Source organism: Protopterus annectens, chromosome 9.part0 (assembly GCF_019279795.1).
Source record: "Protopterus annectens isolate FY-2018-M chromosome 9.part0, PAN1.0, whole genome shotgun sequence".
Taxonomy (NCBI): Eukaryota; Metazoa; Chordata; order Ceratodontiformes; family Protopteridae; genus Protopterus; species Protopterus annectens.
In genome coordinates this window covers 1893196991-1893223659 of record NC_056743.1, presented here as the reverse complement: position 1 = coordinate 1893223659, position 26669 = coordinate 1893196991, and the positions used below count along the sequence as shown (strand labels likewise).

Genomic DNA, 26669 nt, shown 5'->3' with positions numbered 1-26669 from the left:
AGCCGACTACACACTTCTAATGACTGTTGTGGTCTCTTTCAAAGCCCCCAAGCCAGCAGACACCATTACCCAAGCCACTGTATCACTTACAACTGCCTTCTACCAGCACCTTCAGGACTGCATGGATGAGGCAATCCCAAACAAAACACAGACTCGTTGTACCAGAGGCAAGCATCCAGTGTGGTGGACCTCAGCCATAAACAAGCACTACAACACAAGGAAGGAGGTACTACAAGATAGAGCGATATCCGTGGAAGGGTAGACACCCCTGCTCAATATAGGTGAAACACTGAGTTCCCCCATGAAATCATCCAAGGCGAATATTGGGAGTAAACCCACTAAGGGCTCACGGGACAACCATGAGGCCTTTTATACATCGTTACACACCTGGGAGGAAACTCCCAGATATGCTCAGAATAGGCTCAGAATGCTGTAAATATCACTGAACCTACAGACATTGCCAACATACTGGCTGACAGGTTCAGTGCAGATTTCTCCCCCCACCCCTCCACCACAACTGGAGAGATATGTATGAAAGAGGATTGTAGCCCCCCAAACATCTCAAATGCTCAGGTGGGAACTGCTCTATCCAAGGGAAAGGACGCAGCATCCATGGGACCAGATGGTGTCCCTGGTTTTGTGCTCCATGAACTCACTGAAGAATTAAACCCGCAGTCAGGGCAGCTGTTTGATCTTAGCCTCAACTCAGGATATGTTCCCAAGGAGTGGCATATGTCAATGGTGGACCCACTTCACATGGGCGTGCCTCCACCAACCACGGAAACTACCATCCCATCAGCTTGACAAGCAGGGTCTGCTAAGCTATGGAGAAGATCATAATGGAAGTCATAGATGAGGACATAGGGGACTTGCAGACATTAGATCCAACCCAGTTAGGCTTTGTCGAGGGCAGATCATGCCTTTTAAACTTGGTTGACTGTTTCATAACAGACACCAAGGCCATTGACAAGGGCAAGGCACTCCACACAGCCTACCTTGACCTGGCAAAGGCTTTCAACACAATACCCCACTCGGGTATCATTGAAAACATCACCAGCTTAAATGTGAACCCATACATCACAAGATGGGTTGCAAACTGGCTACGTGACAGAACAGACAGGTTCAGACTTGCTGGTGCCATGTCACACTCCACAACTGTCACAAGTGGTGTCCCACAGGGCTCAGTCCTGGGCCCACTATTGCTCAGCATCTACTTTTCAGAAGTACAAGCAAACACAGCAGGATTATGGCTGACAAAGTTTGAAGATGACTGCAAACTGGGAACCATAGTTGGACACCCATCTGACACAGACATCCTTCAGAAGGGTGTCATAGACACGGATAACTGGTGCCAGAGCCATGGCCTTACATTAAACACTAAACAATGCATAGCCATACCCTTTGGGAAGAACAAGGTTACCACTAGTTCCCATGTAGGTGGCAATCCTCTAAGCACAGAGGAGGTTATCAGGGACCTGGGCACCCAGGTTGACAGTAACCTTTTGTTTGACACTCACGTTGCCAGGGTAGTTAGGTAGAACTTCTACATTGCCCACCTCATCATGCAGGGATTCACATCTAGATCCAGGGAGGTCATTGTTCCCCTGTACTCTTCACTCATCGGACCATTGATTGAGTGCAATGCCCCATTCAGCATGTATATGACCCGACACCTATGGCAATTGGATGGGCCCACAAATTCCTCGACAGGAGGAGAAAGGGTCTCAAACATATTTCTTATGCTGCCCGACTGAAGGAATTCCAGCTTGATTCCGTGACTTACCGTCTGCTCAGAGGTGACCTGTGCCTGACATCCAAGGCCATGTCCAAACCTGAGTTAATGTACACTTCACCTCAAGACCTCTACATCCATCAGAACTACAGTGGCAGGAGATTTAAACCTCAACACAGATATTAATAGGATGTGCTGGAGGGACAGATTCTTCAACCAGAGAGTCCCTATGCTGTGGAACAACATCCTGGTACATGTGAGGCTGAGTACCTCACTGGCTTTGTTCAAGTGAGATCTTAATCAATGGATGGGAGATTGCAGGTATGCCCCAGGGATAACCTCAGTATCACTGCTTGTCAGAGGCACAGCAATATAATGGGCAAATTATCCGTCAGAGTGAAGGGGCGGCAGACTCCACGGAACTCTGGTCTTGGCTTATAAATGCCCTAGGGCAGATAGCCTAGTATGAACCTGTGAACCTGTGAACATAGGCCTGGGGCAGTTCCTGCTATTAGGACAGTGGTCTGCAGCAAGCTATATAGTAGTAGTCAGTTTTAGCCATTGGTGTTTGACCATGGCTAATGCATGTTGCTTCTTGTTGTGGTAACAACAGGGGTGTGTGGTTATCCATGCCATTTATTGGTAGTCACCCTCATTTTGTATCTTGTTCCATGTTTTAGCACAAGAACAACACTGTATGAGGTGTGACCCTGGTAGTGTCAGGGTGCGCTTTGACCCTGTTTTCTATTACAGCACTGATATGTGCATTCCCTATACTGTGTGCATTTACACTGCACACATCTTGCTGTTTATACCTTTGGCATTGGGTAGCATTACATCTAGGTTCCTATCCCTTGTGATAGCTATGAGGTGGGTTTGTGTTTTGTGGTTTATGATTGGTGAGGGTGGATGTTAGTCATGGTCCTCAGGTGTGCATATGATACATGGTGTTACATTACTTAACACATGGCATTCATGCCTCAGGTGGTGCTGCAGGGCTGCCTCTGTCGGATGCACATACTACACTCCCTGTACGTTTGGAAGCAGGTTGTGTCATGTTAGGCATCCCTGTTACTGTATGAGTGAGTCAGAGCGGGTATCAGTCCCAGTGTTCCTACTGACCAAGCATATGTGCTATCGTTGCCTCTTTGCCAAGGCCAGGGCATACTGGGCACGCCTCCTTCTGCCTACTGGGACAAGGTCAGGTTGTTCCTCCTCCAAGTCACCCCTGCCTGTGGTGGCCTTGGCAATGGTGAGGCAATGTTTGGCCCAGCCCTGTGCTGGTCCTGCTGCAGCTGTTTCCGCAGGATCATATTATGTAGCATAGCACATATCATGATCATTTGGGTACATGTAGTTGGTGTGTACTGCAAAGCTCCACCAGACGTGTCCAGACACCGGAACCGTGACTTGAGCAGCCCAAACACACGCTCTATGATATTACGTGTTTGTGCGTGTGCCTCATTATGGCGTTCCTGTTCGGGTGTGTGTGCATTTCTGATGGGTGTCATCAGCCACGGCTCAAGTGCATAACCAGCATCCCCCACTAGGTGTCCGTGTGGGAAGTCCCCATTGGCAAATGATTGGTACAGCTGCGTCAGATGCCAGATGTGGGAATCGTGGTAGCTCCCAGGGCAGCCAGCACACACATTCATTATTATGCCCTGGGCATCACACACGACCTGGCAGTTGATGGAGGGTATCCCTTGCGGTTAATGTAGACTCTACCCGCTCACCGGATGGTGCCTTGATGCGTATGCGTGCAGTCTATTGCACCCAGCACCTCAGGGTATCCCGCTATTTGCTGGAAGAGACGCATATTGCTGGCCACAACCTCACGGTCATTAGGGACATATATATGATCACTGACATGTGGTGACATGGCATCCAGGAACTGGTGCAGTACCCTGGAGGCTGATGCCTGTGATATCCCCATCATATCGCCAGTTGGTCTCTGGAAGGTACCTGTTGCTAGTATTCTTAGGCCAACACATACCTTGGTTTCCACTGGGATGGGTTCCCCTCTGTTGGTTCTGTGTGTGAGGCGTGGCCTGCACAGCTCAACAATCTGCTGCAGGAGCTCTCTGTCCACTCTATAGCTCTACTATCTCCAGCTCATGTAACCCATGGTAGGTGACCCTGGGCCTGTATACTCTTCTCCTTCTCCTCACTCTGGGTTGTCTGTCAGCATCTGCATTATCACCACCCTCAGCAATTCGCCTATGTCTGATTATAACAGCTATGGCAGCCCCTAGCATTTCTGCTCTGAGTTCAGCTTTTTCAGTTTTCAATTCTGATAGCTTAGTTTCTGGCAGTATCTCTTGTGAGAAACAGCCTGCACTGCTCTCTGTTGTGTTTTAAGTGCTGGGTTGGGTTTCTAGTCTGCCTGTGTAATTGCCTGCTTCCAATTATTTCCACCAATTAACTCCAGCAGTATTCCCTGGCAGTTTCCCTGTATTTTGGTTGTTTCCTGCTTCCTCTCTGTTTCCTGAGGGGGATCAATGTGCACACCAGCTTAAACACGCTCACAGTCACTTAAACGCGTACACATCCCTACACGGTGTTACACGCGCGCACACATCCTTACACGGTGTTAGCTAGGCTGATTCATGCTAAAACGCGTGCACACTGCCTTACACACGTGCACGCCCGCGCAAACCGTTGTAAACAGTTTGCAACACGCTCCCACATGTAGAACCTGCCTCACACGCGCGCACGCAGCATGCACGTATATCAAGAAACTTTGAGTGTAGGGATAGCGTATGCCCTCAATTTCTTCACTTTCCTAGTGTTCTGTTGGGACACACCTCCCTCCCTGATGTCTGTCTGTCATCTCTTACCTTACATTGCCCTCCAATCTGGTACATTTCTTTATATCCTTCCCCCCCATGATGTCACCTACCTCTTACTCTGTTCCTCCCCTTCTCTAACTCTTACACTACTCAGAAAGTGCTCATTACCTATGTGGCAGTGTGATTCAGTATTGTAACCCTCATTTACATAGGATTGCCTAGTAATGCTTAGTTACATATCTTACACGGAGCTTCCCCCCCTTGACAACCACTAAACGGAGGCCATATTGTTTTTGCTCTGCAAGTCCCTCCATTGACATTTCATGTAATACATAAATCCCACAATTGTGGGCTTATAAGCTTCGGTTTTCAGTTTTAGGTAGCGCACCGCTTATGCTGGTGTGCGCTACAGTTAAACACATAAATCCGTGGAAAAAAAAAAAAGTTATATAACTTTTTTTGCAATTTTTCATGCCAATGGCCACATATTTGGCCATTGGCATGCTATAACAAATGCACCCTTTATTTGGAGCTGACATAGCTCCGTTTTAATTTTGCAGAAATGTACTCAGTTGTCAGCTGAGTACATTTCTGCAGCTAACACGTCCGTTACACGGACTGGTTTGGGCTTCGTGGATCGCTCACATACCTCATTTGCATATCTTGGAGCTGCAAATGAGGTATTGAGCATTTCCACGCCCACTCCGTGTAAGAGACGTGTTAGCTGTCTCTTACACGGAGATTTGGGCTGTTGCTGAATCAGGAGGCTTACACGGAGGCTTACACTACTCTTAAACTCCGTGTAAGCCTTCCTGAATCTGGCCCTAGGTCATTTTATGTATCTCCTAGAACAAGCACTTAGTTTATAAGGACTTGTTTTTTCCTAAATTTTTGTATAGACAGTGGCTGTCATTTAGATTAATGCACACTATGATTGCAGGAGCATCTATATATATGCCATTACAAGTTAGGGTTATTTCTTAAAAATAATGGGCGTTAGGTCCACATACCTAACTTTAAGCTCAGCCTTAGCTAGGACTCATACTGTATGAAATATAACTAAGGTAACAACATATCAGACAAAACAATATCAGTGTAACTGACAAAAAATGAGAGGGCTGCTGAGGGGAAGCCACGTTAACTGGTGATTTTTCAACCCTTCCGCCACAGTGCATAAAGATTCTCAACTACCAAGACAGACAAGGTCTACCCCTGTACTCTATCTGTTGCAGTGACTGAGGTGTAGAATTCTGTGCTGTTAAGGATATGACACTCCATGAAAACTTTGAGATTTTACACCTCAAGAAATCCAACGACTCCATGAATATTTAATCTAAGGCTTTTAACCTACATCAACCAATAATTAAGCTATGCTACAAGGGCAGATAAATACCGTCACTTCCTTTGAGGCAAAGTCTTACAATTGGATGGGTGCCTGTCAAGTCATCCCCAGACCTGACATGTTTTTCCCTTCTGCATTCAGGATGTGTCATATAAAGGTGGACATTCACAAAGTGGTTATAGTCCATGGATTAGCACTGCTTATAAACTTAAAGAACTTATGAATCTGTGAATACAAGTGTGACATTTAATGGATACAAAGCAGCTCTGATATTCACCCACATTATTATGAGCTGTGGTTACATTCCAATGAGCCACAGTTAAATCTGCAAGTCTCAGTTTCAGTGTTGACTTATTGCTTAAATGCAATAGAGTGTGAAATGGGATATATGTTACCTAGAAATAAATGAATGAAAATACAGTGGCAAGTTCATTTCTCTATTTAAAATATAAATAAAAGTACTAGACTCACTTTCTGACGAGACAGTTTACTGTATATTATTAGAAATTTAAATGAGTACCTTGAATAATTTTTCAAACCTTGCGTTTGCTCCAGTCTGAAACAGAAGAAATAACTGTTTAGAAGATATGTTGATGTCCAGTTATTCTTTTTATATTCACTATTCGTTAATATACTCTGTAAGTGTAACAGAATAAATATGTTACACAGAAATCACTCAAATTCTAATGCAAAATAAAAAGGCACATTATGGAACCAGTACTAGAGAAAACGGTGAAGTCAAACATTTGTATAGGACCGTTTTATTGATAACATACTGACCAAGTCCCAAGTCCAACTCACTGAAACTCCAGGACACTCACCAAATCAGTTTCAGTGTTTCAAATGAAATTTAAGGGTACAGCATGTCAATTTTACCCTATTTTGAGCAAAGAGGCAAACCATCTTCCACCCCTTCATGTTTGTAAGGGAGTAGGACCTGTACGTCACATACCTGTTCTGTGAATATATTCTAAATCTGAAGCTGCGTGGCCTCAGAGTCAAGGAAATATTTTCTTAGGATAAAATAATTCTCTTCTGTTCTTAAGGAAATAAAAGATTGTACACAGAATTTGCTGCTCAGCATAGATGTATATTAATACATTAGCTTAGACAATTGCAAGAAATTAAGACATTAAAAAAACACAGAGGTATTCAGTTTAGTATGTATGATATGGAGGTAGTCCTTCCATACTAGTTTGCTATTCACCTTCTGAGTTAGTATTTCTAGACAAGAGAGTTAAAACGATCCTTAATCTATAAGTACAGAGGAGGATGGTCTGTGTGTACTCAATGATGGATGGTCAATGTATTCCCATTGATGGATGGTCAGTGTGTACTCACTTATGGATGGTCAATGCAGACTCATTGATGAATGGTCAGTGCATTCTCATTGATGGATGGTCATTGTATACTCACTAAGGGATGGTCAATGCAGACTGATTGATGGATGGTCAGTGCATTCTCATTGATGGATGGTCATTGTATACTCACTAATGGATGGTCAATGCAGACTCATTGATGGATAGTCAGTGCATTTTCACTGATAGATGGTCATTGTATACTCACTAATGGATGGTCAATGCAGACTCATTGATGGATGGTTAGTGTTTGCTCCCTGATGGATGGTCAGTGCATTTTCATTGATGGATGGTCAGTGCATTCTCATTGACAGATGGTCAATGTGAACTCATTATGTCCCAAGTTAAGAGACAGCTTCTTGATACTATACCTCAAGCCAGATGTCAGCACCACAGTAGTATACCCCAATTCAGCACCAGTAACAAAGCTATGTGCTCTCTGTAAGGTATTAACACCACAGATCTGCACCAAGCTAAGAATCAGCATCACAAAAGGAAGGTGCAGACTAGAATGATATATGGTATACCCCAGATAACCACACAAACTCCAAATGACAAAAACAGCAGCGCTGGGTTCAGCTACAAAAGCCGACTCACAGTTTATCCAAGAATTTATTTCATAAAACACAGGAAAGGTGTAGTCACATAAAAATCCAAAATATATAAACAGTATTCCAAGCGCTTTCATCTCTGGTGAATCAGAGACCTTTTCAAAGAAATTAGAAAACTGTTACTAAGCTCAATTTAAACAAACAGATCCACCCCCAATTAACATTGAACCAATAAAATAGAACCATAGAATGAATATTCATAAAGTTCATAAATATTCAACAGTCACTGTACAATTCAACCATAGAACCCATGTCATGATAAAAAACACACTAAAATGTACAGCAAATAACACACCAATCCGCAAAAATCGTGCCCTTGTCAAAATAGTATAGGTTAAATTGCTATTAATAAACATATACATATGTACATATAAAATGTAAAATTATATAAATACATATAAAAAATGTATATCAATTCATTTATCTGTTAATGCTTTTAACTTCAAGAAACAGGCTAAGGATAGAGCATCATTTATTTTTGTTTACCGCAGGAACACATGCCAACCTGGGTATCAGCTTCACAACAGTGCACACAAAACTAGGGACAGCAGCTCAGTAGCCTGAGACATGAGTGGGCCAGTACCACAACAGTGCACACAAAACTAGGGACAGGAGCTCAGTAGCCTGTGACACGAGTGGGCCAGTACCACAACAGTGCACACATAATTAGGGACAGGAGCTCAGTAGCCTGTGACATGAGTGGGCCAGTACCACAACAGTGCACACAAAATTAGGGACAGGAGCTCAGTAGCTGCGACATGAGTGGGCCAGTACCACAACAGTACACACAAAACTAGGGACAGGAGCTCAGTAGCCTGCGACACGAGTGGGCCAGTACCACAACAGTGCACACAAAATTAGGGACAGGAGCTCAGTAGCCTGTGACAGGAATGGGCCAGTACCACAACAGTGCACACAAAACTAGGGACAGGAGCTCAGTAACCTGCAACATGAGTGGGCCAGTACATACCAGCACACAAAACTAGGGACAGGAGCTCAGTAGCCTGTGACATGAGTGGGCCAGTACCACAACAGTGCACACAAAACTAGGGACAGCACCTCAGTAGCCTACCACAGGAATGGGCCAGTATTACAACAGCTCTCCCAGAGTTAGGGTTAACATCCCAGCACAATGCCTCAGGGTCAACTTCCCCATGATGTCACCTACCTCTTACTCTGTTCCTCCCCATCTCTAACTCTTACACTACTCAGAAAGTGCTCATTACCTATGTGGCAGTGTGATTCAGTATTGTAACCCTCATTTACATAGGATTGCCTAGTAATGCTTAGTTACATATCTTACGGAGCTTCCCCCCCTTGACAACCACTAAACGGAGGCCATATTGTTTTTGCTCTGCAAGTCCCTCCATTGACATTTCATGTAATACATAAATCCCACAATTGTGGGCTTATAAGCTTCGGTTTTCAGTTTTAGGTAGCGCACCCGCTTTGCTGGTGTGCTTACAGTTAAACACATAAATCCCGTGGAAAAAAAAAAAGTTATATAACTTTTTTTTGCAACACTTTTTCATGCCAATGGCCACATATTTGGCCATTGGCATGCTTACTGTAACAAATGCACCCTTTATTTGAGCTGACATAGCTCCGTTTTTAATTTTGCAGAAATGTACTCAGTTGTCAGCTGAGTACATTTCTGCAGCTAACACGTCTGCTACGGACTGGTTTGGCTTCGTGGATCGCTCACATACCTCATTTGCATATCTTGGAGCTGCAAATGAGGTATTGAGCATTTCACGCCCACTCCGTGTAAGAGACGTGTTAGCTGTCTCTTACACGGAGATTTGGGCTGTTGCTGAATCAGGAGGTTTACACGGAGGCTTACACTACTCTTAAACTCCGTGTAAGCCTTCCTGAATCTGGCCCTAGGTCATTTATGTATCTCCTAGAACAAGCACTTAGTTTATAAGGACTTGTTTTTTCCTAAATTTTTGTATAGACAGTGGCTGTCATTTAGATTAATGCACACTATGATTGCAGGAGCATCTATATATATGCCATTACAAGTTAGGGTTATTTCTTAAAAATAATGGGCGTTAGGTCCACATACCTAACTTTAAGCTCAGCCTTAGCTAGGACTCATACTGTATGAAATATAACTAAGGTAACAACATATCAGACAAAACAATATCAGTGTAACTGACAAAAAATGAGAGGGCTGCTGAGGGGAAGCCACGTTAACTGGTGATTTTTCAACCCTTCCGCCACAGTGCATAAAGATTCTCAACTACCAAGACAGACAAGGTCTACCCCTGTACTCTATCTGTTGCAGTGACTGAGGTGTAGAATTCTGTGCTGTTAAGGATATGACACTCCATGAAAACTTTGAGATTTTACACCTCAAGAAATCCAACGACTCCATGAATATTTAATCTAAGGCTTTTAACCTACATCAACCAATAATTAAGCTATGCTACAAGGGCAGATAAATACCGTCACTTCCTTTGAGGCAAAGTCTTACAATTGGATGGGTGCCTGTCAAGTCATCCCCAGACCTGACATGTTTTTCCCTTCTGCATTCAGGATGTGTCATATAAAGGTGGACATTCACAAAGTGGTTATAGTCCATGGATTAGCACTGCTTATAAACTTAAAGAACTTATGAATCTGTGAATACAAGTGTGACATTTAATGGATACAAAGCAGCTCTGATATTCACCCACATTATTATGAGCTGTGGTTACATTCCAATGAGCCACAGTTAAATCTGCAAGTCTCAGTTTCAGTGTTGACTTATTGCTTAAATGCAATAGAGTGTGAAATGGGATATATGTTACCTAGAAATAAATGAATGAAAATACAGTGGCAAGTTCATTTCTCTATTTAAAATATAAATAAAAGTACTCGACTCACTTTCTGACGAGACAGTTTACTGTATATTATTAGAAATTTAAATGAGTACCTTGAATAATTTTTTCAAAGCTTGCGTTTGCTCCAGTCTGAAACAGAAGAAATAACTGTTTAGAAGATATGTTGATGTCCAGTTATTCTTTTTATATTCACTATTCGTTAATATACTCTGTAAGTGTAACAGAATAAATATGTTACACAGAAATCACTCAAATTCTAATGCAAAATAAAAAGGCACATTATGGAACCAGTACTAGAGAAAACGGTGAAGTCAAACATTTGTATAGGACCGTTTTATTGATAACATACTGACCAAGTCCCAAGTCCAACTCACTGAAACTCCAGGACACTCACCAAATCAGTTTCAGTGTTTCAAATGAAATTTAAGGGTACAGCATGTCAATTTTACCCTATTTTGAGCAAAGAGGCAAACCATCTTCCACCCCTTCATGTTTGTAAGGGAGTAGGACCTGTCGTCACACGTCACATACCTGTTCTGTGAATATATTCTAAATCTGAAGCTGCGTGGCCTCAGAGTCAAGGAAATATTTTCTTAGGATAAAATAATTCTCTTCTGTTCTTAAGGAAATAAAAGATTGTACACAGAATTTGCTGCTCAGCATAGATGTATATTAATACATTAGCTTAGACAATTGCAAGAAATTAAGACATTAAAAACACAGAGGTATTCAGTTTAGTATGTATGATATGGAGGTAGTCCTTCCATACTAGTTTGCTATTCACCTTCTGAGTTAGTATTTCTAGACAAGAGAGTTAAAACGATCCTTAATCTATAAGTACAGAGGAGGATGGTCTGTGTGTACTCAATGATGGATGGTCAATGTATTCCCATTGATGGATGGTCAGTGTGTACTCACTTATGGATGGTCAATGCAGACTCATTGATGAATGGTCAGTGCATTCTCATTGATGGATGGTCATTGTATACTCACTAAGGGATGGTCAATGCAGACTGATTGATGGATGGTCAGTGCATTCTCATTGATGGATGGTCATTGTATACTCACTAATGGATGGTCAATGCAGACTCATTGATGGATAGTCAGTGCATTTTCACTGATAGATGGTCATTGTATACTCACTAATGGATGGTCAATGCAGACTCATTGATGGATGGTTAGTGTTTGCTCCCTGATGGATGGTCAGTGCATTTTCATTGATGGATGGTCAGTGCATTCTCATTGACAGATGGTCAATGTGAACTCATTATGTCCCAAGTTAAGAGACAGCTTCTTGATACTATACCTCAAGCCAGATGTCAGCACCACAGTAGTATACCCCAATTCAGCACCAGTAACAAAGCTATGTGCTCTCTGTAAGGTATTAACACCACAGATCTGCACCAAGCTAAGAATCAGCATCACAAAAGGAAGGTGCAGACTAGAATGATATATGGTATACCCCAGATAACCACACAAACTCCAAATGACAAAAACAGCAGCGCTGGGTTCAGCTACAAAAGCCGACTCACAGTTTATCCAAGAATTTATTTCATAAAACACAGGAAAGGTGTAGTCACATAAAAATCCAAAATATATAAACAGTATTCCAAGCGCTTTCATCTCTGGTGAATCAGAGACCTTTTCAAAGAAATTAGAAAACTGTTACTAAGCTCAATTTAAACAAACAGATCCACCCCCAATTAACATTGAACCAATAAAATAGAACCATAGAATGAATATTCATAAAGTTCATAAATATTCAACAGTCACTGTACAATTCAACCATAGAACCCATGTCATGATAAAAAACACACTAAAATGTACAGCAAATAACACACCAATCCGCAAAAATCGTGCCCTTGTCAAAATAGTATAGGTTAAATTGCTATTAATAAACATATACATATGTACATATAAAATGTAAAATTATATAAATACATATAAAAAATGTATATCAATTCATTTATCTGTTAATGCTTTTAACTTCAAGAAACAGGCTAAGGATAGAGCATCATTTATTTTTGTTTACCGCAGGAACACATGCCAACCTGGGTATCAGCTTCACAACAGTGCACACAAAACTAGGGACAGCAGCTCAGTAGCCTGAGACATGAGTGGGCCAGTACCACAACAGTGCACACAAAACTAGGGACAGGAGCTCAGTAGCCTGTGACACGAGTGGGCCAGTACCACAACAGTGCACACATAATTAGGGACAGGAGCTCAGTAGCCTGTGACATGAGTGGGCCAGTACCACAACAGTGCACACAAAATTAGGGACAGGAGCTCAGTAGCCTGCGACATGAGTGGGCCAGTACCACAACAGTACACACAAAACTAGGGACAGGAGCTCAGTAGCCTGCGACACGAGTGGGCCAGTACCACAACAGTGCACACAAAATTAGGGACAGGAGCTCAGTAGCCTGTGACAGGAATGGGCCAGTACCACAACAGTGCACACAAAACTAGGGACAGGAGCTCAGTAACCTGCAACATGAGTGGGCCAGTACATACCAGCACACAAAACTAGGGACAGGAGCTCAGTAGCCTGTGACATGAGTGGGCCAGTACCACAACAGTGCACACAAAACTAGGGACAGCACCTCAGTAGCCTACCACAGGAATGGGCCAGTATTACAACAGCTCTCCCAGAGTTAGGGTTAACATCCCAGCACAATGCCTCAGGGTAAGGGTCAACATCAGTAAAGTACACCTCAGGTTCACCCCAAGCTAAGCCTCAGCAACACAGTAGTGCAATGAAACTACTGGTCAGCATCAAACCAGAACTACCTCCAAACTAAGGTCAGTGCCACAGTGGTACCCCAGAAACTAAGAGTCAGAGCTATGACAGTGTACTTAAAGTGAGAGCAAGCACCACAATGGTACATCGTAGGGCAAGGTCAGTACTATGGCAGTACACTCCACGCTAAGGTCAATGCCATAGCAGTACACCCCAAACTAAGGTCAGTGCCATAGCAGTACACCACAAACTAAGATCAGTGCCAGAGCAGTACACCCCCAAACTAAGGTCCATGGTATAGCATTACACCCTTCAGTACCACAGCAGTACATCCTAAGCTAAGGTCTGTGCCACAGCAGTACACCCCAAACTAAGATTAATACAATAGCAGTACACCCCAAACTAAGGTCAGTACCTCTGCAGTACACCCCAAACTAGGGCCAATGCCATAGGAGTACAACACAAACTAAGGTCCATGCCATAGCAGCACACCACAAACTAAGGTCCATGCCAGAGCAGCACACCACAGTCTAAGCTCAATGCCATAGCAATGCACCCCAAACTAAGGTCAATGCCATAGCAGTACACCCCAAACTAAGGGCAATGCCATAGCAGTACACCCCAAACTAATGTCAGTGCCAGAGCAGTGCACCTCAAACTAAGATTAATGCTATAGCAGTACACCCCAAACTAAGGTCAGTACCTCAGCAGTACAACCCCAAACTAAGGTCAATGCCATAGGAGTACACCACAAGCTAAGGTCTATGTCATAGCAGCACACCACAAACCAAGGTCAATGCCATAGCAGTACACCCCAAACTAAGGTCCATGCCATAGCAGCACACCACAAACTAAGGTCAATGCCATAGCAGTACATCCCAAACGTCAGTCAGTACTACAGCAGTACATCCCAAACTAAAGTCAATGCCATAGCAGTACACCCCAAACTAAGGTCAATGCCATAGCAGTACATCCCAAACTAAAGCCAATGCCATAGCAGAACACCCCAAACTAAGGTCAGTGCCAGAGCAGTACATCTCAAACTAAGATTAATGCCATAGCAGTACACTCCAAACTGAGGTCCATGCCATAGCAGCACACTACAAACTAAGGTCAATGCCATAGCAGTACATCCCAAACTTCAGTCAGTACTACAGCAGTACATCCCAAACTAAAGTCAATGCCATAGCAGTACACCCCAAACTAAGGTCAATGCCATAGCAGTACACCCCAAACTAAGGTGAATGCCATAACAGTACACCCTAAACTAAATTTGATTCCATAGCAGTACACCCCAAACTAAGGTCCATGCCATAGAAATACACCCCAAACTAAGGTCAGTGCCATAGCAGTACACCCCAAACTAAAGTCAGTGCAACAGCTGTACACCCCAAACTAAGATTAATGCCATAGCAGTACACCCCAAACTAAGGTCAGTACCACAGCAGTGCACCCCAAACTAAGGTCAGTACATCAGCAGTACATGATAAACTAAGGTTAATGCCATAGGAGTACACCCCAAACTAAGGTCCATGCCATAACAGTACACCCCAAACTAAGGTCAGTATCTCAGCCATACACCCCAAACTAAGATCAGTACCACAACAGTACATCCTAAACTAAGGTCAGTACCACAGCAGTACACTCCAAACATCAGTCAGTGCTACAGCAGTACACCCCAAATTAAGGTCAGTACCTCAGCAATACACCCCAAACTAAGGTCCATGCCATAGCAGCACACCACAAACTAAGGTCAGTACCACAGCAGTACACCCCAAACTAAGGTCAGTGCCACAACAGTACACCCCAAACTAAGGTCAGTACCACAGCAGTACATCCTAAACTAAGGTCAGTACATCAGCAGTACACCCCAAACTAAGGTCACCACCACAGCAGTACACCCCAAACTAAGGTCAGTACCACAGCAGTACACCCCAGACTACAGTCAGTACCACAGCAGTACATAGGTTCATAGGTACATAGGTGTGTACTAGGCTAATGGCCCTGGGGCGTTTACAAGCCTAGCCCATAGGATTACCCTGGCATCATGCCACCCAACTTTAATTTACAGTGCCTCTGTCGAGTAGAGCCACTGGAGTGATCTGCTGGGTGAAGTTTCTATTTCCCATCCACTCATCAAGATTCCTCTTGAAGAGGGCCAGTGAGGTGCTCTGTTTGACATGTATGGGAAGTCTATTCCATAGCATGGACAGTCTCTGGGTTATGAACCTGTCCCTCCAGCATGTTCTGTTAATTGTGGTATTGAGGTTGAGGTATCTGGTGCATGTGGTGTGGAGGGATTGGGATTTCTTTAAATGTAGCATTTCTAACAGAGCTGGGTCAGACATGGCTTTGTAAGTCAAGCAGAGATCGCCTCTAAGTAGGTGATATGAGACAGAGAATAGTTGGAGTTTTTTGAGTCTGTCCATATAGGACAAGTGTTTAAGGCCTAGGACCCTCTTTGTGAGGTACTTTTGTGGCCTCTCCACTTGTTGCAGGTGTCTAGTGAGGTACATGCCAAATGGGGCATTGTACTCGATGACTGGCCTAATGAGCGAAGAGTTGAGGGAGACAATGACGTCTTTCTTCCTGGATGCAAAACCCTTAGTAATGAGATGTGCTACATGGAAGGACTTTCTGACCACAGTGGCAATGTGGTGGTCAAAAGAGAGGTTGCTGTCAACCTGTGTTCCCAGATCTCTTATAACGCCTTCTGTATTCAGTGGACTACCATCAATGTGATAATTCATGGGAACCGGATTTTTCTCAAAGGGGATTACGACACATTTTTTCACATTGAGCTTAAGGCCATGGTTCTGACACCAGTGGTTGATCTCAGAGATGCCTTTCTGTAGGATATCAACATCACTTGGGGAGTTAATAATAGCTCCCAACTTGCAATCATCTGTGATCTCTGTCAGCCAGACTCCCTTCGTGTTGGCCTAGACTTCAGAGAAGTAGAAATGAAACAGGAGAGGACCCAGGACCAAGCCCTGTGGGACTCCACTCATGACTGGTCAGCAGTCTGTCTTGGAGTCATCTGCTTTCACACTGGGTTCTTCTGTCACCCAGTTTGCAACCCACCTAGAGATATAGAGGTTGATGCCAACTTAGTGAGTTTTTCTATGATTCCTGAGTGGGGAATGGTATCGAAGGCCTTGTCAAGATCAAGGTAGGCTGTATGAGCCTCCTTGCCTTCATCCACAGCTCTGGTGACTGACTCAAAGAAGTTGACCAGGTTGAGTAGGCATGATCTACCCTTCACAAAACCAAACTGTGTAGGATCCAGAGTTTGTAGACTGCCTATATCCTTGCTTATTAGGTCCATGATGATGATGCATTCCATAGCTTTGCATATCAGACTCATCAGGCTAATGGGGTGATAGTTCCCATGGTCTGCAATTGCTCCTCCTTTGTGGAGAGAGATGACTGTCGCAGTGCGCCATTCAGTATGGACAAAACCTGAGTTGAGGCTGTGATTGAACAGGACACATAGGTGAGGTGCCAGTTCACTTTATAGTCCATGTAGAACACAGCCAGGGATATTGTCAGGTCCCATAGAAGCTGTATTCTTGGCCTTGGACAGTGCTGTTTTAACCTGTGCAGCAGTAATACTGGGTGCCTGGCAATCTACTGGTACTGTGATTGGTCCTTTGGGGGTGGAGAGAGGGGTAAAGTTGGCACTCAATCTGTCGGCCAGTATATTGGCAATATCTATTAGCTCGGTATAGGAGGTACCATTGTGCAGTATCTCAGAGCAAATCTGGATATTGCCATGGAGATTCTTTATATAGCTATAGAAGTCCTTGTGGTTGTCTTTACTATCTGCTGCAATTTTATTTTCATAGCTGGCTTTAGAGGATTTGATGAGGATCTCAACTTTTTTCCAGTCTTGGGACTTCACCTTATTCCGCATCAGTTTCCTCCTTTTGTTGTAGAGTTTGTTTATGGCAGGGGACCACCAGATTGGCTTTCTTTTTTTGGAGGAAAGCATCTTGGTTCTATTGGGTATGGCAAGATCCATGCATCTGTGTATGTGTTCGTACAGTGCATTGGTGTATGATTCAGCAGTCATGCAACTATTCTCTATTTGCAAGGGTGCCGTGAAGTTAGCCACCTCTGTTTTTAGGAGCCCAAAGTTAACTTTGGAGAAGTTTTCATGGTGGTTACCTATACGGGAGTGGGGGTGGGAGGCATGTGGATTTCCAAGGTGATTAGTTTGTGATTGGATCTAACCAGGGAGGAATTGACTATTGGTGTAGAACAACGGTTGCCCGTGTTAGTAATGACGAGATCAAGGATGTTGCTACCTCTAGTGAGGATAAGAACAAGCTGGTCCAGTGCATTGAATTAATGAATTCCAGGAAATGTTGGGCACGTGTATTGGTACATGAGTAATTTTTCAAGTTAATGGAGGGGTAGTTGAAGTCGCCCAGTATGAGAGTGTTAGGCTGGACCCTAATATTCTCCAGGGTGCTTAGGAATGTGGCATGTGAGTCTTGGGACATGTTTTGGGACCTATAGCAGGCTATGACCTGAAATGCTGTCTTACCCAGTGTTAGCTGCACTGGAAGTATCTCTGATGCATTATATTGGGCTACCAGTCTGGAGGTGCGCACGTCCATTATGAAAATATAAACACCACCACCTTTGGAGCTTTGGTCCAAGTTCTGGGGCCAAAAGGTGTGGAATGAGTTATAGCCTGGTAGTGTAGAATTGCTTTCTGCTGCTTTGAACCAGGTCTCTGTTACAGCACATTTTAAGGAGTGCTTCAAGATAGTGCATTTTGAGATTTAGACTTGTAGCGTTGAGCAGCATGACCCACAGATTGCATTTGTTTGTAGCTGTTACTGTGGTAATTTGGTCTTTGGAACACTGCCTAAAAAATGCACTATAGATGTGGCAAGAGCCTGGTCAGTATCCAAAAGCCCATGGGTGACAGATGCAGGCCATATCTGGCAAAGTATCGAGGTTTGTTAATCGTGTCATCCCAGGCAGACAAATACTGGATCCCCTTAGAATGACACCAGAAACTTAGCCAATAGTAAAAATCAGTCATTTTCTGCTTGTACTGTGGTATCACTCTGGGTGATGGGAGGATGCTGCTCAGGGCTAGGGTCATACCCACCTGACTACATAATCCGAGAGCTCCTCCATGTCTCTTTTTATGTAGTCCAGGGAGGTATGTCTCAGGTCATTCACACCTACATGTACAATGACAGAGTCATATTTGTCCCTGTTGTTGAGGGACCTGAGTGCATGGATTATGTGGTGAATCCTGGCACCTGACAGGCAGCTGACTGTTACTTTCTCCTTATTCAACCTAGTGAGTGGGACATCAGTGTGCCTCACTATCGAGTCACCTATGACTAGTGTGTTGGGCATGCTGTTTTGTCTTAGGAGCTTTAGTTGAGTGGCACATTGTTTAGGAAAGTTAGGTGTCTCATGATTAGTGTTGTGTTGTGGTGGTCAAGTGCATTTCTGTCTTGGAGGTCTCTGCTCTTTGGATATATTTTTATTGAGAGCCTCTGTGAAGGTGGGTGTTTGGTTTGTGTTTTTATGTAAAGGCAGTGCTGGTGTGTGTTCTAAAGAGCTATGTGTTCCATGTGGTGTGGTGCAAGTGTTGACCTTCTCCTCTTGACCAGCTATTTCGGTCTTGGTTGGAGAGTGCATGGCTTCCAATTTGGATACATAAGCGCATCTCTTGCAAGTCTGAGTGTTGGGAGGTAAGAGGAGAGGGTTGTCAGTGTATATGAGACAGTTGCTGCATTGCCTCAGGATGCTCAATTTCACCAGGTTAATAGGAGAAAGCACAGGGGACTGACCTTTAAACATGCCTGAAGGGCTGGGCATTAATAATAAGTACTGCAGCTGTTTCCTTGTAGAACGTTTAGTGCTAGTAGCACTTTTGTGTGCTACAATAATTGCTACAAGAAGTCTGGTAAAGTGCTAAACTAATAATCTAGTAAAAGTGCAGGAGAGGAGAGAACTATCTAAGGGAAAAATTGAAGAGCAGACTTTGGCACCATTCAGAAACTTGCAAACAGTCTTAGATACAGCATATCTGTATCTGGACTACACTAGTTACAGTAAAGGTGGAAAACAAATGCAAATGCAGACTTTTAAACCAGAAAGTTGAAAGAGATGGAAAACTGCCCAAAAGGCCAATGAACTACAATTTCTGGGCCAGAAACCACTCCTTTTGTGGTAGATAGGCTACCTAGTGCTTACCACTCCCACTGATAAGCTAGAAGGCTTCTCTCCAACACAGAAAGGCTTGGGGAACTCAGAAGTTTACAAAAAGTCCTAGATACAGTATTGTATCTGGACTAGACTAGTTATAGAAAAGGCAGGAAAGGAAACAAGCTTAGAATTTATTTTTACAGAAGAGCAACTAAAACAGCTTACAAACAATTAAAGTGCAGTGCAAGCTAGCACACTTGAGTGTGTAGCAATATTAAAGTACATACAGTTTAAATAAAGGCAATTTATTCAGACTGTATTCTGAACTGAATTCAATTATTGTTTTGTTCAACTCTGGACAGTTAAAAACTGCCAAAAAATATACTTTTCAGCTGAGAAGCACACTCAGTCAGAACACAAGGAGATTCTAGAAAAGTTTTTTTTTTTTCCATAGTAAGGCCAGTACTACAGCAGTACACCCCAACATAAGATCAGTGCCAGAGTAGTACACCTTAGCTATAGGTAAGCACCCCAACAATACACCATAATAAACAAATTCCTGAGGAAAAGAGAGGTAGAATCTGCATGTACTCAGCATAACAATATGTGCATAACAATAATAATGCATCTAGTATGGAAAGTATGGAAACCTGTAGGACAGTGCAAGTAAGACAGCAAGAGGCAGAAGAATTCAACGCAACACTACTGATAGTGTATGCCAGAGAAGTAGGAGGCACAAGTAAGGGTTGTTTCAGTAATATGTCTAGAATAAAAATCAAACTGGAATAGGTGAAAGAAGTCATTGTCTCATGAGTAACAGTCAAACCGTTACTAAACAATCTTCTGCAAAACTTACCCAAAATGAAGGTTGGAGATGGCTCAGCACCTGTTCAGATTATTAGGGTCTTAGGTAGCCTATTCACAGGATAGCAGTAATGAATGCCTCATTCAGCATAGATAAAAAACTCTATCGCAAGGATACGTAGCAACAGTCTGGTAAATAGATGCACTCAGTTCATTTAGGTAGGACAAAACCACCCTAACACAGGAGGGTCCAAGTCACAAGTACTCATGCATATACAGAAAACGTCACCATAAATAGGTAAGAGGAATTCACATCATGATGAAGACAGTAGCATGTTCATAGGACTGCCCAAATACCATGCTGACATAGCATGCTTGAAGCCTGGTATAACTGAGGCAAGTTTGCCAACAAACAACAGAACAGCTAAATCACAGACCTCAGAAAACAAATCTTTGTTTGTGGCCAGGCAATGTGGATTTATGTCCAGGCAATCTGGCCTGCATAACTCTACAGCTGTTCAGAAGGTACCAGCTGGATGGTTTGTTCACCAGAGATCTCTTGAGAGAAGAGCATACCTTCTTTCCAGGAGACCTCTGTCTGCTGAAATGAGAAATGATTATCCAGGATAAGCTTGTCTCCAAGCTGGCCTTAGCAAAACAAATTTTGCCCTAACATATGCTCTGTCTTATGCAGCTCACAATGGTTCCTGTGTTCAGTAGTGAACAGAGAGGGGATGGCTGGAGGATAAGATGCCAAATTAAGTGCCCCATTGAAGACATCAAACAGCTTTCTGTATTAGTAACATGTAGTCGTGAGGGTGAGGGCACAGCACAGGACCTATGAAGCTGGGGTGGGTAAAAAAAAAATCCTGTGCTATTCTAGCCTTAGGGCAGTCACCACAGATACCAGAATGATTCAGTCCTAGTCCATATGGGTGGAAAACACTTGAGACATACTTCCCTAGTCTATATGAATTAATATTATGGAGTTCCAAGACTGTGTTTCCCTGGTTGGTATGTCCTTGGCATTTCTACCATTACCTAAGATGATGACACAATATGAACAAAAGATGTTTGACTTAAGTACTTTGTTTAGTTTCTAGTGTCATTTCAGGGAGGTACAATATTTGTGAACATGGAAGGAAATGGTCCACAATCATGCTGCTTTCCCAGGGATAGTCTGCACCTGTCCCTCCTAGGCTTTTGAATATTAAGTAAAATATTCTCCTCCCCCACAGTGCATTTTTAGGCAATGCCAAACTCTGGACAAACCTTCTGACATAGAAAAACAACTCAAGGGATTCTAACGGTGTTATTGCTCGGGTCTATATTATCATATCGCATGCTCAGAAGAGTGAATGACAGATAATCGACCCCATGTAAGTGAAAGCTTACAATGTCGATACTTTAGAACAGCGATTGTTTTCCAATGCAAAACAATCACGGTTCCAAAACAAATAACAAAAACAAAAACCCAGTAAAACATTACTTAATGTGGGGGGCTTTGCCCCCCATACCCCCATACTTAAATATACCAACTCCGAGATTGCACTACAATGCCGAAAAGTCAAAGTAGCAAAAGCAGCCAAACAAATTCTTTCCCAGAGAAAGATTTTGCTGAATATCCACTTCACTATTTTGCCTTTTCACCCTTTACTGCTCGACAAAGATGCATTTGACAATCTGCATCTGTGACAACATAATAGGGAACCTTATTGCTCAATGCCAGGAGACTGAACAAGAAACGTCACTTCTTCAAGGCTCTGCTCACCCTGGAGAATGTGGATATCAGTGTGGTTACTGAGACATGATTTAAAGCCACAGAGAGCACCCTAGCAGTGCAGAGCTACAATGCCTTCCACATGTTAAGCCAGCTACTGAACAGGTATGGACCAAAGGTGGAAATGCCTCAATATATATCGACAACAAACTGACTTCAAGACCAATGAAACAAGAGGAAGTGCTTGAGCTTTTCCATCTCCAGATTTCCAAAAGCAAAGTTGCCCATCATACCTTGCAAGCAGTAGATCACCCTCTATGATCCAAGAAACCTCTAAGTTGTACTTGGACTCACTGCACGCCCTGACCAATCTTGAGACTATTCAAACAGGAGGAAGTGCTTGAGCTTCTCCATGTCCAGATTTCCAAAGCAAAGTCACACATCATACTTTGCAAGCAGTAGATGACTCTCTATGATCAAAGAAACCTTTAGGTTGTACTTGGACTCACTGGAGGCCCTGACCATTCAAACCATTACCATATTCATGGGCAACTTAAATTTCCTAACTATAAACTAGAATTTGTATATGATCTCAAACATACAGGCTTAGAGAATCATGGACTTTGCAAACAGAAACACCATAGACCAGATTGTCCATACACCCACCAGTGGTGCACACATAGTCGGGTACTCACTGTACCCACTCCCAGTATTGTGTCCTCACTGGTGAGGTCAGACCACAAAGCTGTCTCCTTTGAAATACAAATCAATTCTGTGACCACAGCTAATCCTGTAACATTTAGGATCTATTCTAAGGCAAACTTCCTACTACTAAGTGATAACCTGTCAAAATTCCAAGTCACCCCATACCATGAGGGGGTTCACAAATACCACTGCATATGTTTCTCATAGCCATAGACTACTGGATCTACTCTTACACATGTGCTGTTGATGGAGTAATTTCTCAGGGTGGCTGATTTCCCAAAGGATACTATTTTGCATTTCTTGGCATTGAACTTTAAGCCATGGCTTTGGCACCAGTCATGTGTCTGTGTTAATCCTTCGTGTAGGAACTGCACCTCAGTCCTGCATTACTCACAGGGTAACTAGTTTGCATGGTGAGCAGCATTTATATATTTAGTTAGGAGCATTTAGTTCTACCTTATCTTATTATAGGAGCATTTAGTTCTACCTTATCTTATTATAGGAGCATTTAGTTCTACCTTATCTTATTATAGCACCCAGGACTATTGCTGCTCAGACAGCAACTGGTTTAGAAAAATGTAGAAAAAACAATCCAGACACCTCCGGGTTCACACTCCTTTATTATGAAACTAAAATTAAGCACTTTCATCTCTGCCAATGGAGACTTCATCAGAATAATGAAGTTAACAGTGAAAAGCACTTCATATAACCATTTTAAACATGATAGACAACTCATTCAACCAATCAAAACATTAAATATCGCAAAGATGCAACTTCCCAATAGACTGTTAAAAAACCCCACCCCCATTTTGTTTATAAGAAAATATAATATTTTACCAGTATAAAAAACTTATTACAACATTTCTCATAAAGGGGTTTTAGTATTTTTTATACATACATATTTATATTTATATGTATATTTCTGTCAAAAACCATAACAAAACAAATCAAATTTTGTTTGCTTTTTCATGTAGCGTAGGAATAATGGATCTAGAGTTATTAATTCCTGGGGGGGGGGGGACATAGCTGCCAATCTTATCTGCCACTCAGTTTCTTTTTTCTTTACCAAATTTTTCCAGTCACTACCCCAAGGTTCAGGTTTTACATGCTCCAAAATACCAAACACAAACTTTTTAAAATTCAAACAATTCAAGGCATGCTTAAACAAAGCATTATTTTGTTTTTTATTTTTTTATATCATTTTTATGTTCATATATTCTGTTCTTGAGGGGATGCTTGGTCTTGCCTACACAGAATGAGCAACACATGGAACAAGTAGTTCAATATACCAGTCTACTGGTAGCACCAGTTCCCTTCTGAAATGTAATCTCACTTTGCAATCTGTTATTCAATGTTATACCAGCTTCCTCATTTATATAAGTGCATTCATGGCAAGCACCACACGGTTTGGTTCCACAGTCAGAATCTACCCTGGACTGTATTTTATGCTCAAACAACCTTTTAAAATTTGCTGCTGTCTTATTAACAAATCTCAGACCCTCCCCCACTTTTTCTAACACCTCATTGTTCACCCTAAAAATATTCCAATTTTTTGAAAGACTCTTTTAATTTCACCTGTTAAATTATTGTATTCAAGTATACATGCCTTTTTGTATTCATCTTTATTGACAAGTTATGTGTGACTTTCTTTTTCTAAACCCACACCTAGTAGGGGTTTAAAAATAATACCCAATTTCTAATACACTTCCTTTGTTATTTCTAACAACCAGTCCCTGGAGTAACCTCTCTCTTGAAACATCTCACTAATTTTCTCAAGTTCCTCCAACACATCTTCTCTATGAGATGTCATCCTTGCCACACTTACAGCCTGTCCTCTTACTATACTCTTTTTTGTGATATAGGGTGACTGCTACTGAAGTGTAGATAAGAATTACAAAGGGTAACTTTTCTATAAACTTTTGATTTAAACCCATCATTGTAATGGGATACATATATATCAAAATAACTAATTCCATTCTTGTCATGATGGTATGTAAATTTCAAAACTCTGTTGTATCTCCTAAATACTTAACAAATTCTTCTGCTTCCTCACATGTACCTTTCCAAAGGACAAAATGTCATCCAAACATCCTGAATATATTTTTATTCTATTCCAGTAAGGGCAGTTAAACACAAATGAGGTTTCCCAACCCAATAATAGTATGTTTGCATATATGGGGCACACTCTGCCTCCATTGCCACTTTTTTGTGACATTTAATGTTTGGATTGGTTGAATGAGTTGTCTATCATGTTTAAAATGGTTATATAAAATGCTTTTGACTCCTAACTTCATTATTCTGATGAAGTCTCCATTGTCAGAGATGAAAGTGCTTAATTTTTAGTTTCATAATAAAGGAGTGTGAACCTGGAGGTGCCAGTATTGTTTTTTCTACATTTTACTAGCAGCTGGTTTAGAGCCGGACAGCATTGCTGGTTAGACTAGCTGCAGGTTATACCAAGAAAGCACCATTTCCTCATATAGTTAAAAACACTCTCTACTCCTATCCCTTCAAAACACATTAGGACCTGCAACCATGGATGAGCACTTCCCTGCTATCGCTGCATCCAGCTTACTGGACATGGGCATCCTGTGACAATGTAACAATTGCCTTATGTACACTGACAACCACTTAATTCTTCAACAGACAAATACAGTATGTGAGAAATGTAGTTACATATTGACACTGGAGGCTAGACTCTCATACACAGGCACAAAAAGAAATAAACATGTTGTCAGCAACTCACACACATCCCTCACCGCACCCTCAAATTACTATCCAAATAAACCTACATCTGCAGAGCTGCTCACATTTAACTTGCCCAAACCTCAAAGGCCTCTCAAGACCAGTCCTCACAAACTCTGCATACACACAAACAACACAATTCCCATCACAACACATAAAGCCACACTTCATTGTGCCTCAGCTACCAAGCCCATAAGATAAAACCCTCCACGACCCAATATTTGGCCATAGGAGACTCCATTGTAAGTCACAGAGATGTCCCTATTACCAGGTTGGATAAGGTAATGGTTACAGTTAGTTGTTTTTCAGGGGCCATGAGCCACCAAATATCACAAGCACTCAGGTTACTTACCTCTAAGTACCAAGGTGAGTCAGTCATAGTCCATGCAGAAATAACTGACCTGAGATGTAACTCATTGGACTGACTATATGAAGAGAGAAATGATTGAGCTCTCAGAATATGTGTCACAGCCTGGTACGAGCCTAGCACTGAGCAGCATCCTACCATCTCCAAGACTGATGTCATAATACCAGCAGGTACAAGCCTGGCACTAAGCAGCATCCTACCATCCTCAAGGATGATGACACAATACCAACAGGTATGAGCCTGGCACTGAGAGGCATCCTACCATCTAAAAGGTTGATGCCACAATACCAGCAGGTATGAGCCTGGCACTGAGCAGCATCCTACCATCTCCAAGGATGATGTCAAAATACCAGCAGGTATGAGTCTAGCATTGAGAAACATCCTACCATCTCCAAGGATTATGCCACAATACAGCAGGTACGAGCCTAGCAATGAACAGCATTCTAACATCTCCAAGGATGATGCCACAATACCAGCATGTGCGAACCTGGCACTGAGCAGCATCCTACCATCTTCAAGGATGATGCCACAATACTAGCAAGTAAGAGCCTGGCACTGAAGAGCATCCTACCATCTCCAAGAATGATATCACAATACCAGCAGGTACGAGCCTGGCACTGAAAACCATCCTACAATCTCCAAGGATGATATCACAATACCAGCAGGTATGAGCCCGGTACTGAGCAGCATCCTACCATCTCCAAGGATGATGCCACAATATGAGGAGGTATGAGGCTAG

The 26669-nt window shown here is 42.6% G+C and overlaps 1 protein-coding gene across 1 annotated transcript in view; it reads right to left on the bottom strand.

The window, feature by feature from the left end:
- TNFSF14 (TNF superfamily member 14) overlaps positions 1-26669 on the bottom strand; it is a 473762-nt gene that overhangs the window by 169428 nt on the left and 277665 nt on the right. Inside the window, exon 2 of the mRNA XM_044084711.1 lies at positions 10756-10792. Coding sequence (XP_043940646.1) covers positions 10756-10792 — 37 coding nt within the window. The remainder of the gene's footprint in view (positions 1-10755; positions 10793-26669) is intronic.